Source organism: Pan troglodytes, chromosome 1 (assembly GCF_028858775.2).
Source record: "Pan troglodytes isolate AG18354 chromosome 1, NHGRI_mPanTro3-v2.0_pri, whole genome shotgun sequence".
In the NCBI taxonomy this organism is placed as follows: domain Eukaryota; kingdom Metazoa; phylum Chordata; class Mammalia; order Primates; family Hominidae; genus Pan; species Pan troglodytes.
This window is the reverse complement of record NC_072398.2, coordinates 71,127,615-71,142,240: the sequence shown is the minus strand read 5'-3', so window position 1 is coordinate 71,142,240 and position 14,626 is coordinate 71,127,615. Positions and strand designations below refer to the sequence as shown.

Genomic DNA, 14,626 nt, shown 5'->3' with positions numbered 1-14,626 from the left:
TCATAGGGTAAATGTGTAATAATTAAAGGAAATAGTGCAAAGAAAATGCCTGGCACAACGTAAGAGCTTAGTGACTCTTAACACATATGGGGAGGGGGATAGAGAGATACAGAACAGGGAGGGCCTCTAGGGAGCAAATCGTTCTGTCCATGCATTCATTCACTGAGAGCTGATTGAGGGCCTCCTGCAGGAAAAGCCTAATGCTATGGCCAACAGAGAATGTCACCAGTGGGACTCTAAGTAGCTTGTGCACCAAGTCATTGTAGGGATGCTAGGGCCCCAAAGAGGGACTAAACATAAACTTCCTCCATTTTCCAGTTTTTCCTGGGTGGGCTCTCAGAACAGGCCCAGGGCTGCCTAACACGGACCCACAAGCCTCCACATGTAAAATGTTGTTTTTTTAAAGGAACAAAGTTAGCTTGTGGAGCCAGGGTGCCACCCAGTGGCCAAAGGGCACAATACCACACAAAGGCATCAGCCCACCTCTTTGCAGAGGACCACCTGGGGCCTGAGGCCCCCGCCAATGCTGTGATGTGGGGCCCACGGGCATCTCCTTGCACAGACCTGCACAGATAACAATCCCAGATAAGGGAGCCGGCGGTAGCTGAAATTCACATGAGAAAATGAAAAATGGATCCATAAAACCCAACAAGGGCTAAAACAGTCCCTTGGAAAATGTCCTGTTTCCTTTCTCCCAGGTCGCATACCTGTGGCTGCTGCCCAGCAAGACCAGATGGTCTGTCTTCACGGTGTAGTGGCCAAAGGGCACGTGAGCCACGAGGTAGCAGAAGTGAGCTGCCTCCACAAGCCCCTTCCCAGCTGCGGGAGGAAGAGAACAAGACCCAATCACGGAGCACACCCGTGTGGGGAGCCATCATCTGGGTGGGATGGGAGACAGATGGAAGAGTGGCCTCGGGGGTCAGAGCAGAGAAGCCACACGGGACTAAATGAATGAGCCTTTCATAGCGTGAGTCACAGACCCCTAAACCCCACTCCTCCTCCCACCAGCCCATTTGGCCTCAGACGTTACATTTCTCTTCAGCCAGAATAAGGCACAATTTCACCTTCTCCCTAAAGGATTTTTTACGAGGAATTCCCTAAACATTTTAATCTTTCCTCAGGGTGAAAAATGAGTTTGAAATGCCTGCACCTGAGCAAAGAAGGAGACTACTGGGAGTGGCCGTTCTTAAACTAGGCTTCCTGAGGCACCATTGCTTTCCCTGCTGAAGTCAAACATAAAAATCACATTAATTACCAACATGTTTTGAAATGTTCTCCCATACATTTTCCACTGCCTCAAAATTGAGTTAATTCAGCTAGATACAATACCTAGCACAGTGCCTGGCCCCCAAGGAGGGCTCAACAAACATTAGTTCCCTTCCACTCAGGGTGCTGCATGGCCTCCATCTGAGTTGGCACAACCTAACCCATAGCTATTAAAGTTTAACAGAGCAATATTTTAAAAAGCCCCATGGGAGCACCATGATTTCTGGATGCTCTGCTTCTTGGCTAAATTTGAGAACCACTGATCTGGAACACTCAATAGCCCCTAAGTGTTTATAAGGCCACATTCACAGAGAGATGATAGCAAGAAAGACTACAGGGTTAACCCAGAGTGGTTCAGGCAAAAACAGAATTTCCTATCTGATTGAACTGGGTCACTGAGAAATTTACAGCAACAGGAGGCAAGGTGTCCTATGCGTTAACTCCATCCACAGGGGAATCTGACCCAGGGCTAGAAAATCAGCTGCTGAGAGGAGACTCCTACAGCAGCAGAACACCAAGTCTCAGGGGCCTGGCCTGCATTCACTCACAGCAGAAATTCTGTGAAACAGAGAGGCAAGAAGGACACGTGTTTCCCTGGAGTTTCTTTCCCCAAAACATGGAGGCTCCTGGGTCCAGGAAAAGCCTAGGGCATAGACTCTGGCCCTACCTAGAACCTGAGAATCTAAGGGCAGGATGTTTAAAGCTGACCTGGACGGGGAGGGGAGGTGAGGAGAGGGACGGGGAGGGGAGGTGAGGAAAGGGACAGGGAGGGGAGGGGAGGGACAGGGAGGGGAGCGGAGGGGAAATGCTGGTGTCGCTTACCCAGGGTGTCCCCAATGGCAACAATCGCACGCTGATACAGCTCTGGGTCCCCAGCCTGATTCGACAGAATCACAGCCAGGTGAGGCCTCCAGTCTCCCCACTGCTTTTCTCCACAACACTGAAAAGCACCAGAAAAAATAAATGTACAATCATTTAAGAATGGCCAGATGTACATAAAGAAGGCTGTTGTCTATTTCCTGGTTCAGAAGTGGTCAGAGAATGCCCACTCTACCACCTGCAATGCTGCCATTCATTGATTTAGAGCTCTCATCTTTAAAAAAGTAAAACTGTCAGAAGGACACAGATAGACAGATACGTGTACATGCATACATACATACATACATTCACAGGGATATTGGAAAATGGATAAATAAAATGACATTGCTCACTTACTATTTTTCACATTTCTCCCCAGTGCCTGACCCCCAAATAGCTAGAGACAAAACTCAGAAAAACCCTGAGGCTTCAGTGGGAGAAGGAAGATCAAACATCCTTGGCTTATGAGTAGAAGAGGCCACAGCCTGTCACAGAAGTCGGGGGAACACGGGCCTGCTTAATGTCTTACCAAATGCCTATGTTTTCTGGCTCTACAAAGCCCATTCACACACATCCTCTTATTTAATCTTCACAGGAACCCTATGAAGTCTAGTTCCTACTGCCACTTTAAGAATAAGAAAATCAAGCCAAGTGGCCCAGCTAGGACGATGCAGAGGCAGCAGAATTCCACCAGGGGGCAAAAGAGAGTAAGCAGCGTGGTGGAAATGTACAAAGCCCCGCATCAATGGTGTTTTCCCTACAATCTCTCCCTAAGGCTGTCCTACTAAATAAAGGAGAATTTCAAGGCAGAAAATATCAATAAAGAAACAATATAATGTCATGGAAACAACACAGGCCCCAACTCGAGTCCTGCATCTTACTAGCTTACCTACCTTGAGCAAGTTTCTTAATGTCTCTGAACCTTTGTTTTCTCATCCCTAAAATGGAGATCGTAATTTCTACCTAACAGGTTATTGTTGATAATAAAATAAGATAGTTGTGTAAAGCACATCGCATGGTGCTTCACATTTGGTTTGCACTTAATCAATTACATGTAGGTATAAATACACACACACACACACACACACACACGCACAGTTGGAAGCTCAGCAGAGGAAAGAGGTGATTTGCATAGCCGCCTACCTTCCAATTTGTTATATAGATAGGTAGGGCAGGAGATTGCCAATAATAACTAAGATTTGGAGGTTAAAACCATTCATAATTACTTGGTCTTTGTAATTATCCCAGGGAATAAAAGATGCTTTATTCAACTCCATTTTATACCCAGTCCTTGTTGATCTGGTCAATGCAGTGAGAAGAGGATGATAACAATAATGGTGATGATAAATCATAATAATAGCAGTTCTCATGTGTCACATCGAACCATGAACTATATCCTGTGCTAAGCATTTCTCCTACCAATAATCACATGTGCTAAGTCCTATTATGACCTGCATTTTAACATGTAAGCCAAACTGCTTCTTGCTGGATCTACAGAAACCAGCAAAAGAGAAGGAAATCCCTTGCTAAACACACACACACACACACACACACACAAAGAAAAACTTAGAGGTCATTATTCTGTCTCCTCGCTGGTGATTTGAAAAGATCACTATAAATCAGATCAATGGAGAGGCGGAGGGGACACAGTAGAGAGAGAGAGAGAGAGAGAGAAAGCACCAACATTTATTAATTAACGAAAATGGGCCAAGCATGATGGTTGATATGTTCAGATGTTCTCTCTCCCTTAATTTTCACAATAACTCTACTGGTTAGGCACCAAAATCCCCATAAAGATTAAAAACTGAGGCTCTGTGAGATTAAGACACAAAGCCAAGTTCCCCTGGCAGAAAGATGTACATAGAGTCTAGGTTAAACTTGTGTGAAACCCACGTCTGTGTTGTCCTGTTGCCGTGCTTTTCCACCACCCCATTCATCACATGGAACTGAAGTCCAGCCTTTTAGTAGATGCTAAAGTGCCGGGAAACTCCCTAAAATCAAATACTGCATTGGCACATCACCTCTGGCTCCTCCGTTTTCTCATCTAAAAATAGGGGAAATTAAGCTAACTCTACTATTACAAAAAAAAAAAAAAGAACCATAGCTAATTGTATCATTTCCTGCATTTAGTACTTTGTGACATAATGCAATTCCGTTGTGGAGCACAGGCCATTCCACTGAATTGTGAGGCACACTCTGTGCTACAAAATAGCCGGTTGATTTGATGATGGGGCATGAAAATCATTTCTCTTTTCTTGGAATTAGCCACAAGCCATAAGAAGGATTAAAAAAAAAATGAAAAGTGTGAGGTCGATTTTTATTTAAACTAGCAATCACCAAAGACCCAAGCCTCAAGATACGAGAAAAGGCTCCATTACCAAAAGTAATGGAGATTGGACAGAGGTGCCTCCATGTCCCGGGAAGCCAAGAGGACACGAGGGAGAGGACCCCACAGCTCTCCCCACTGGCTGGAGAGCAGCAAAGGCAACTCAGGCTCACATGGAAAACTGGGTCCTGCAGAAAATGTTGGACGGCCTGGAATATGGCCTGGCCCATCCTCTGCACAAACCTAATATAAATAACTGGAAATAAAAATCCAGGAAAGAGTCAACTCCTTTAAAGTTATGTAATATGAGAAAACAAGCACAGAATGTATACAAATACACCCTAAGACAGAAAGAGGAAGGTAACATGAAAAATAGAGGGGAGAGAGAACATTCACTACAAAAATGTTACCACAAAACAAATGAAAAATTGTCACCAAACATTTTGTCACGAATTTAAGTAAAATAATGAAGCAATTGCATCTATGAAGCAAGAGCATAATCTGAGTTACTAGAGCTCAGGAAATAGATGGTGGATAACAGGAGATGAATGTAATGTGCAGAGCTCAGGAAAAAAGTAGGGGGAAATTGAAGAAATAAAGACAGAAACAAAAGAGCACAAAAGCAAGAGACACCAGTGAAAACACAGTAAAGGACAGAGGAAGGAAAAAAGAAAGGAGGGAAGGAAGGAGGAAGGAAGGAAAGAAGGAAGGAAGGGAGGCAGGGAGGGGAGGGGAGGGAGGAGAGGGAGGGAGGATGTAAAGGAGGGAGGGAGGGAGGGAGGAAGGAAGGAAAGGAGGGCAAGAGAGGAAAAAGAATAAAAAATTATTAAAGAGAAAATTATAGGTATAATTCATACGTGTATATATATGAAATATGTGTACATGGAATTCCTGAAAAGGAAACCAAAATAATGGGAACAAAACAAATATTGAAGGATATAATCCAAGAAAATATCCCTGAACTCTAACATATGAATGTACATATTAAAAGGGCATGCTATATATACCCCAAGGAAAAAAATCGATCCAGACAGTCAACACCAGAGCATAATCTAGTAAACTGACTGGACGTCAAAGGTAAGGAAGGAATACTTTGGGGCCAAAAGATCAAGTCTCCTATAATGGGAAAACTACCAAGCTAGCCTCAGACTCTCAGCCACATCAACTCTAGAAGATTGAAATTGAGTATGTCCAGCTTTGAAGGGCCAGTGTGCAGTGGTGGGAAACATTCCTCCAGAGAAAAGAAGGGCAGCCCCGCCAGGGGAAGCCTGCAGAACAGGCGCAGGTCCTCTTGCCATTCACAGCAGAGCAGGCAGCTTTGACATTTTGGGAAGGCCAAGGTCTTCAGAGTCAGACAGACCCGGACAGATCCTGACCCCACTACTCACTATCTCTGATCTTGGGTCATCTTACACCTTTGGAGCTCGGTTTCCACATCTGCAAAGCAGAAAGAATGTTTCCTACCTCTATGCATTAAACCAAATAATATGCATCAAAGCACTTAGCACAGGGCCCGGCACATGGTGATTAACAAACCATTAATGTTATCATCACTTTTGCTCCTGAAAGCCATCAGTGCACTCCTGAGCAGTCCCCGCCCCCTCAAGCCCCTGGGATGCCTGGGTGATAAAGGAATCCTGTCACAGGGGTACCGTGGCTGCCTGTGGAATCCTCCCCGACATGAGCTGGAAGAGGGTCTGCAGTGGGTCATTGAGCGCCAGCGTGCTGGTGAAGCTGCGGAGAGAAGGATAGTCAGCGAGGACCACGCCCAGGGAACCTCTTTACCCATTGCCCACAAGGCTCAGGGCCTTGCATAATTCTCTTAGATTTTGGCAGCTTCCTTAGGAACATGAGCATCGCTTTGCTTTCTGCTGTGCCTCTGTCACAGCCTCCTCTGGGGAGAGATGGCAGGATCCTCATTCTACCGCACACCCCAGCTAGATCTCATTGTTGGGGGTATTTTCTGCACCTGGGTCTTGATGGCCTAACTCTGGAATAACCATTTCTGTGGGCCTTCTTCCATCACTGAGATGACCCACTGACATCTCAAAGGTCCCCTGGAGAGCCACAGCAGTTTATCTGGAAGCTCTTCTCCATGGGCACCCCCCTTCTCAGCCATCCCGATCTCCCACTCCCTGCAGCCCTCCCCCACGCCAAGCCCACAGCACTCAGTGCTGTTTTTCTGGCTCATCAAGAGCCTGGGTCTGTAGTGCTTTTGCTCACAAGCGCTAAATAGCCATTTTCAGTAACCAAAGAGGCGTGGAACAGGGGCCAGAAGTGATCCTGCTGATGACAAACCATGGGATAAGCTTAACAAGGATATAATAAGCTCTACAGCTGATTTGAGATTTAAGCTTACTCAGTGAGAGGTATTTTTCACAATTCACTGGGCTCCATCAAAAATCAATGGCCCAAGGCAAAAATCCGTAGCAGAGATGTATGCTACAATGTGGGGCTGTGGGATGTTCATTTTCAAAGCCCAAAGGAAAATCATCCTCAGAACACCGTCCTTTATTTAACAGCACCCTTGCCACAGGAGCTCCGAGCACGTATCACAATACAATTTCTGTGTTCCTCACCATTCCAGTCTCAGAGGATAATAAAGTGCACCGTGGTGTCACCAGTCTCCAGGAAGACTGAGGGGGTGGAGTCGTCATGAGACTCAACTAGGCCATCATCCAGAATGGGCCCACCAGTGGTGCAGCCATTAGGCCCCCGGACTGAACTTAACATGGAAGTGTCATTTTTTTTTTTTTTTTTTTTTTGAGACCGAGTTTTGCTCTTGTCACCCAGGCTGGAGTGCAACAATGTGATCTCTGCTCACTGCAACCTCCACCTCCCAGGTTCAAGCGATTCTCCTGCCTCAGCTTCCAGAGTAGCTGGGATTACAGGTGCCAGCCACCACGCCTGGCTAATATTTGTATTTTTAGTAGAGACGGGGTTTCACCATGTTGGCCAAGCTGGTCTTGGACTCTTAACCTCAGGTGATCCACCCACCTCAGCCACCCAAAATGCTGGCATTACAGGCATGAGCCACCACACCCAGTGGAAGTGTCATCTTCTAATTCAACCTCTACTCAACAGGATTAATGGCCAATTCAAATATAAGTTCAGCTGAGAGGATAGCTTCACAGCTTTAACCAGCACTAGAAGCTAAACACTTCGAGGTAGCATCTTTCTTGCTGTCTGACCCAAGTCTGCCCCTTAAAGGAGGGTCCCTCACCACCCCCACCACATTTGTCCCTGCCAACCTGTGGATGCTAGGTGGAGCTTGAAGGACTTATTCAGAAACCCTTCTCCATCCAGCACCCCTATACCCGCCACCTCCATTTGATCCTGGCTCTCTTTCACTCTGTTTCATCTCCTTATTCCAAACTCCTGGCTATGGATCCTTGCTTCCATCCCTAGCTCATCCTGGTTTGGGCATTTTTCCTGGTCCACGCTGGCACCCAGATCACAGTGTGCTGGCGTCATTTCTGACTAAGCATATCCCTTCAGTCTCAACACCTCCCACTGCCGCCAATGCAGACTTCTGGATCTCACTGCCAGTGCTAAAACTCCTTTTCCTACCACAGCTCACGACCCTGCTACCCCACACCCCCACCCTACTCTCAGTATCGAGAACCTCATCACAAGAATAAGCAGTAGACAACTGCTTACGTCAAAGACCCACAGTCCCAAGGCTCTAAGGAAGTGATCACTACCCCTCCTTACCAGAACTAGCTGGAACAGCCCCTCCCAAAGAGAGAAGGCTACTGCAATGTAAAAACCTACTTAATTTTTGGAAAGTCTCACTCTGGGCAATTGTACTAAAATTTTTTATCCAATTTAGCAGGTAGAAAGAATGTATCTGTGTCTAAAACAGAGAAATGCTATGTCCAGCTCAGAAAAGAGAACACGGAAAGATCCCTGGAGTGTGAGTCTCCTTAGCGCGTCTGACATTTCTCCATACCCTCATCCTCCACCTTTGGTGAGGAGGCCTCTCTGCCCCACTGGCCTCTTTTGTTAAGTCCTGACTCACCCACTCATGACCCAGCTGTAGGTCCATGGGTCCATCTTGCTGGACAGGAACAAAGCATGACCCCACAAGTGGTTCTTCATGGCCCACTCCAAGGCTTCCTGAAAACCAAAACATCACATTCAAGAGTGCCTTTCCCACCTTCCACTCACAAGTTCCTGTGCTTAGGCGCTGCTGCATCCTGAGCAGCAGAGGCTAGGCTTCCAGAAAACTCTTAGAGCCTCATATAAGAATGTGAACAGCCAGGAAGCAGACTGTAGCTAGCACAGTATTTTTCTCTAGGATGTCACCTTCACCAGCCTTCACTTTATCAAAATCCACTGTGCTATTCCATCATCTTCCCATCAGACATGGTTGCCAGTTAGCCTCATCTCTTTAGCAAGAGTTTCATAGCACTTGAACATCATGACTACAGTAAATACCAATGTATAGTACACTTGAAAATCACTAAGAGAGGAGATTTTAAGTGTTCTCATTAGAAAAAACATGATAAATATGTGAGGTAACGCATATGTTAACTAGCTCCATTTAGCCATTCCACAGTGTGTGTGTATATATACATATATATCATGTCGTATACCACAAATATATACAATTTTTGTCAATTAAAAAAATAAAAGCATCATATACAAAAACAAGAAATTAAATATTTAAATGTAAAAATGAATCACAAAAGTACTTCAACTTCATTTTTATAAATTAATTTTGAAGTAGAAAAAGCCTTTCTAAATATGACCCCCAGAAACTTACAATTTTGCACAGAAAGCCCTAAAAACAAAAAGAGCTCCAACAAATCAATAAGTGAGGATCAAAGACTCAATAGAAAAATGCAGAAAATCAATGACAAAAAAATTCACAGATTAAAAAATATTCAACTTCATTGAATGCATTTTGAATTGAATTGAATTGAATGTATTCATTTCAATAAGAGAAATGCAGGCCCGGTGCGGTGGCTCACACCTGTAATCCCTACATTTTGGGAGGTGGAGGGAGAAGATCACTTGAGCCCAGGAGTTTGAGACCAGCCCTGGCAACATAGCAAGACCCCATATCTACAAAAAAAATTTAAATTAGCTGATAATTTTTTCTTTTGAGACAGTGTCTCTCTGTTGCCCAGGTTGGAGTGCAGTGGCATGATCTCGGCTCACTGCAACCTCCACTTCCCAGGTTTAAGTGATTCTCATGCCTCAGCCTCCCAAGTAGCTGGGACTACAGGCCATGCCATCATGCCTGGCTAATTTTTGTATTTTTTGTAGAGACGGGGTTTCTCCATGTCACCCAGGCTGGTCTCAAACTCCTGGCCTCAAGTGATCCGCCCACCTCCCAAAGTGCTGGGATTACAGGCGTGAGCCACCACGCCCAGCATTTTTTCACTTCTCAGATTGGCACCTATCAAAGAGTTTGAAACACACTGGGGTGAGAATGTATGAAAACAGGCACTCTTTTGCATTGCTGGTAGAGTGAATTGGCACAACCTCTAAAAGGCCATTTGTCAATATCTATCAAAATTATAAACCATATCCTTTGACCCAACACTTCTGCCTCTAGAAATTTATCTTACATATATTCTCTCACACTGGGCAAAATGACAGTGATTATTCATTGCGACATTGTAATTGCAAAAGATTGGAAGTACTCTTAATGTCAAGCTATAGGGGGTTTAGTTAAATGCATTATAATTTATCAGTAGAAAACTATGCCAACATAAGAAATAATGAGAAAGGTATTTATATAGGCTATAGAGCAGAGGTCAGCAAAATATGGCCTAAAGGCCAAATCCAGCACACTGCCTATTTTGGTACTGGCCATAGCCTCAGAATAGTTATTACCTTTTTAAGTGATTGGAAAAAAATTTTTTTAAATTTCATTATGCATAATAATTATATGGTAACTCAAATTTCTATATCCATAAATGAAGTTTACTGAAACACGGCCACCTCCATTCATTTACATATTTTCTGTGGCTGCTTTCACACTATAAGGGCAGAGCTGAGTAGTTGTAATAGAGACCCCATGGCCTCCAAAATGTAAAATGTTTACATTTTACATTTTTTACATCTGTCCAATTATAGAAAAAGTTTGGCAACTCTAATATAGAGTGTTTTCTGAGGTATTTTGTAAAATGAAAAAGGGAAGGTACAGAAATGGTATACAGCATGCTATTTTTTAGAAAAGAGAAAATAACAATATATGCATAAAATTTCTCTGGATATTTCAGAGAGGAAAACTGGGTGACTAGGGGGTGGGAGCATCATTTCCCAAGTATATCTTTTTTATATTTTAATTTTTGAATTAAATTGATTCAAATTGATTTTAATTATCTATCCAAATACTTAAATTTTTATGAATTTTTTAAAGCATAATCTCAACTTCAAAATTAAGCTAGAAATCAATCTTCATCTGTTTAAAGTACAGACAGTCCCTGCTTTATGAGTTTTTGACTTTACAATGCTGTGAAATCAATACACATTCGGTAGAAACTGTACTTCAAGTGCCCATACAACCATTCTGTTTTTCACTTTCAGTAGCATATTCAATAAATTATATGAGATATTTAGCACCTTATTATAAAACAGACTCTGGCTTAGCTGATTTTGTGGGTTATGGTAAACATTCTGAGCACATTTGAGGTAGGCTAGGCTAAGTTATGATGTCGGGTTAGGTGTATCAAATGCATTTTTAACTTACGATATTTTCTATTTAATGATGGGTTTATTGGGATGTAAACATTGTAAGTAATGGAGCATCTATATTCAATATTGATAGGAAGCCTTAGATATAGCAGCAGGAGTATTTGTAAACAAACTTCCTGGAAATTAATTTGGTGTATATATAAAGAACCTTTTAAAAGTGCATGCCCTTTATATACCCAATAATTCCACTTCTAGGAATCTGCCCTAAAAAATTTAAAAGATCAGGCAAAGACTTATGTAACAAGACGTGTAAATGGTATAATTTATAGTGGTTGACAAAATTATAAATAGTCTAAATATTCAATAATAGTAGAATAGTTAAATAAAATATGATACATTAATATGATGGAATATTGTATAACTATTTTTTAAACGGTGCTATTGGGGTATATATAATGCCATGAGGGTCTTTTACCATATCATCTTAAGTTTAAAAAGAGAAATAAACAACTGTATATGCAATTTTATTTTCTTTTTAATATATATGCATGGGAAAATGCTGGAAGTAAATGTATCAAAATGTTAACAGGTATTATCTTTTTTATTTTTAATTTGTATGAGTACATAGTAGGTATATATATTTATGAAGTAAAAAATATGAGATATTTTGGTACAGGCATGCAGTGTATAATAATCATATCCTGATAAATGGGGCATCCATCCCCTCAAGCCTTTATCCTTTTTGTTACAAACAACCCAATTATACTCTTTTAGTTATCTTTAAATGTACAATTAATTTATTATGCACTATAGTTCCCCTTTTGTGCTATCAAATACTAAGTCTTATTCATTCTAACTTTTTTTTGCACCCATTAACCCTCCCACCCTCCCTCCCACCCTCCCCTACTGCCCTTCCCAGCCTCTGATAACCATCCTTCTACTCTCTATCTCCATGAGTTCAATTGTTTTGATTTTTAGATCCCACAAATAAGTAAGAACATGTGATGTTTGTCTTTCTGTACCTGGCTTATTTCATTTAATAGTTCATTGTCTTTTAGTGGTAGAATTATGGGTGTTTTCATTTTCTTTGTTCTGTCTTTCCGAACTTCTTGCATCCTCCCTGAAATGAGTATATACTATTCACATAATTTGAGCAGCGGTGAGTGGTGGAGAGGGATGGTGATTGCTTTTTCAAAATAAGTATGGGGGAAGGGCATACTTGCCTTCTTCCTTCCATAGTAGAGCAGCCTAGTGAATTTCTCCACGATCTGCGCAGGTGTCTCCACACTGGGGGGGATCTCTCCCGTGAGCAGGTTCGGGGTCCCAGAGCTCAGCACTGGCCAGTCCTCATCGGTCAGGCTGATGAGGTTGGCCACAGGGGGCTGCCGCTTGTACTTCTCCAGCTTCTTGCAGTCTTGCATTAGCAGCTCAGCGATGTCAGACCCCACCATGGACTGTAAGGCAAAGAGGATCATCTGGGGAGAATCCTATGAGTCCTCAGGCTGGCAGCCCCAGCTGGAGAAGGAAGGCACCAGGGAGCCTGCCTTCTTCACAGGGAAGCCAGTTATGCAAACATAAGGCAGTCCTTTGTTAGACTGCTATATTTCAGACTTCAGCATCACTATCATGGTTATTTTCTGCCTGTCAGGAGCCATGAAGCTTACCAGAAACATTCACAATTTCACAGGTATATTATCTGGCTGGTGCAATAACCCAGAAACTGTACAATTTTCCCAGACCAAGGAAGAAGATCATCAGGGAAGATCTGCGTTAGCAAACTGGCATTGACATTTGAGCAATTTTTTCCCTTGGGGCAATTTGTGGCTTCTTTAATATTGCTTTTCATAATCATGTCATAAACATAATCTTATCTATCCCATGAAGACTTAAATTTCAGCCTGCACCTGCTCTCCCACCAGAACAGAACTTACCCCATTCTGGCGACAAAGGAGAACCAAGAGCTGCCACAGTAGAGCTGAGTCTCTGCTCCCCAGTGTCTCAGATTTGCAGCTCTGAGCTGCTTTCTGCTGGCAAAACGTCATAATATCCACCTTATGTACATCTTCCCTACATGGAAAAAATTTAGGGAGCAAAGAGTGAGCAGGCAGACACTTCCCTGTTTCGGACCCCAGGCTCCTCCTAAGTGTGCAAGTGCTGGCTGGGCTGTGGTTGAGATAGAAATCTGACAAGCCAGGGCTAAGGTAATGAGTCTATAGCTATAGGATAGTTATTTTCTTATAGAACAAGAAGAAATTTCAGAGATTCTCTCATGCACCCCCTTTATAGATGAAGAAACAGAGGCTCAGAGACCTGAAGTCACTGCACAGGAAAGCAAGTAAAAGCAGACTTTGGAGTCAGACAACCCTGGATCTAAATCTGGCTCTGCCACTTCTCTGTTTAGACAAGTTTCTTACCTCCTCTGAGCCTCAGCTTTGTCCCCTAAAATAGGGACAGTAAAAGGACCTACCTCCATACAAAAAGGAATTAGAAAATTGTGTGGCATATATTAAGTGATCAATATGATTGGCATTATGATTTGCTCAAGATTATCCAATAACATCAAAGCCAAGTTAGGCTTAGTACCCCAGTGTTTGAATACCCAACTCGCTTTTTTGCCCCATATCTGTATACCTGTGTGTAAGAAAGAGATAACTCTCATTTTTACTTGAGGGAACCGTCAAATGCCATTTGAGGAATACATTTATATAGTAGTGATGATACTTTCCATGTGCATAATCTGACTTGAGACTCATAGACAAGCCTCGGGTAGGGAGAGCAGGTGTTATACCATTTGTCAAGGGGAAAACTAAGGTTCAGAGAGGGCTAACTGACCTGTCCACCATGGTATTCCTAGTCAGTAAGACGCCTGAGCCTGAGACCCACGTGGGCTGTCATCCAGCAAGGACTCTCTCCTCAACAAAGATGCCCTGAGTTACATTTATCAGAAATATAACTAGACATTTAAAAGCAGTCCTAGTTCAGTACTGCAGAGGGCTCACTTGCACACTGTTCTGTAACTTGAACACTGCCGATCTTATTTACCTCTCCAGGAAAAAGCCACTGTTACAAGAATTGTTTCTGCTATGATCCACTTGTCAGTGACTTCCCAGGCGATGCTCCACTTTTCTACTAACATCTATCAAGCACACGGAATGCTAAAACTTCCTACCATGCAGCCTCCGCATAATGGAACTGGTTTTAGATTTCTAAACCGTCATGCTAATTTTTCTTTCTGTCCTTCAACTATTGAATGGCTTGTCAAAATGACTCAGGCCACATCTGGTTCTATCTTGCAGCACAGAGAATTCCACCCCAACAAGGACAGATATTTTTTTCCACGGAAACCAAGAACAAATCTCCAAAATGCTGATCTGGGCAGGAAGATTTTCTAGGTTTCAAAAGCCCTTACTCAGCAGCTCTTACAGCACTATACCTAATCAAGGGTCCTGAGAAACTTCTCATCTCCTCTTGCTCTTCGGAATCATTAAGAATAACCTGGAATAAAACAATCAGATTTTGTGTTTA

At 43.0% G+C, this 14,626-nt stretch overlaps 1 protein-coding gene across 8 annotated transcripts in view; it reads right to left on the bottom strand.

The window, feature by feature from the left end:
• The window catches only part of SEC16B (SEC16 homolog B, endoplasmic reticulum export factor), a 111,980-nt gene that overhangs the window by 16,914 nt on the left and 80,440 nt on the right, over window positions 1-14,626 (bottom strand). For 5 of the 8 annotated variants that reach the window (XR_010151749.1, XM_063795132.1, XM_063795145.1 and 2 more), the window contains exons 15-21: window positions 14,535-14,596; window positions 13,033-13,168; window positions 12,321-12,555; window positions 8,472-8,565; window positions 6,103-6,184; window positions 2,089-2,206; window positions 708-819 (exon numbers count right to left, since the gene is read on the bottom strand). Coding sequence is in view for 7 of the 8 variants with exons in the window: in XM_063795132.1 (XP_063651202.1) it covers window positions 708-819; window positions 2,089-2,206; window positions 6,103-6,184; window positions 8,472-8,565; window positions 12,321-12,555; window positions 13,033-13,168; window positions 14,535-14,596 (839 nt within the window). In the remaining variant the exon portion in view is untranslated. Of the gene's footprint in view, window positions 1-707; window positions 820-2,088; window positions 2,207-6,102; window positions 6,185-8,471; window positions 8,570-12,320; window positions 12,556-13,032; window positions 13,169-14,534; window positions 14,597-14,626 lie in introns of all 8 variants that reach the window. The other 3 variants (XM_063795138.1, XM_063795143.1, XM_016933186.4) reach the window with 1 other exon arrangement.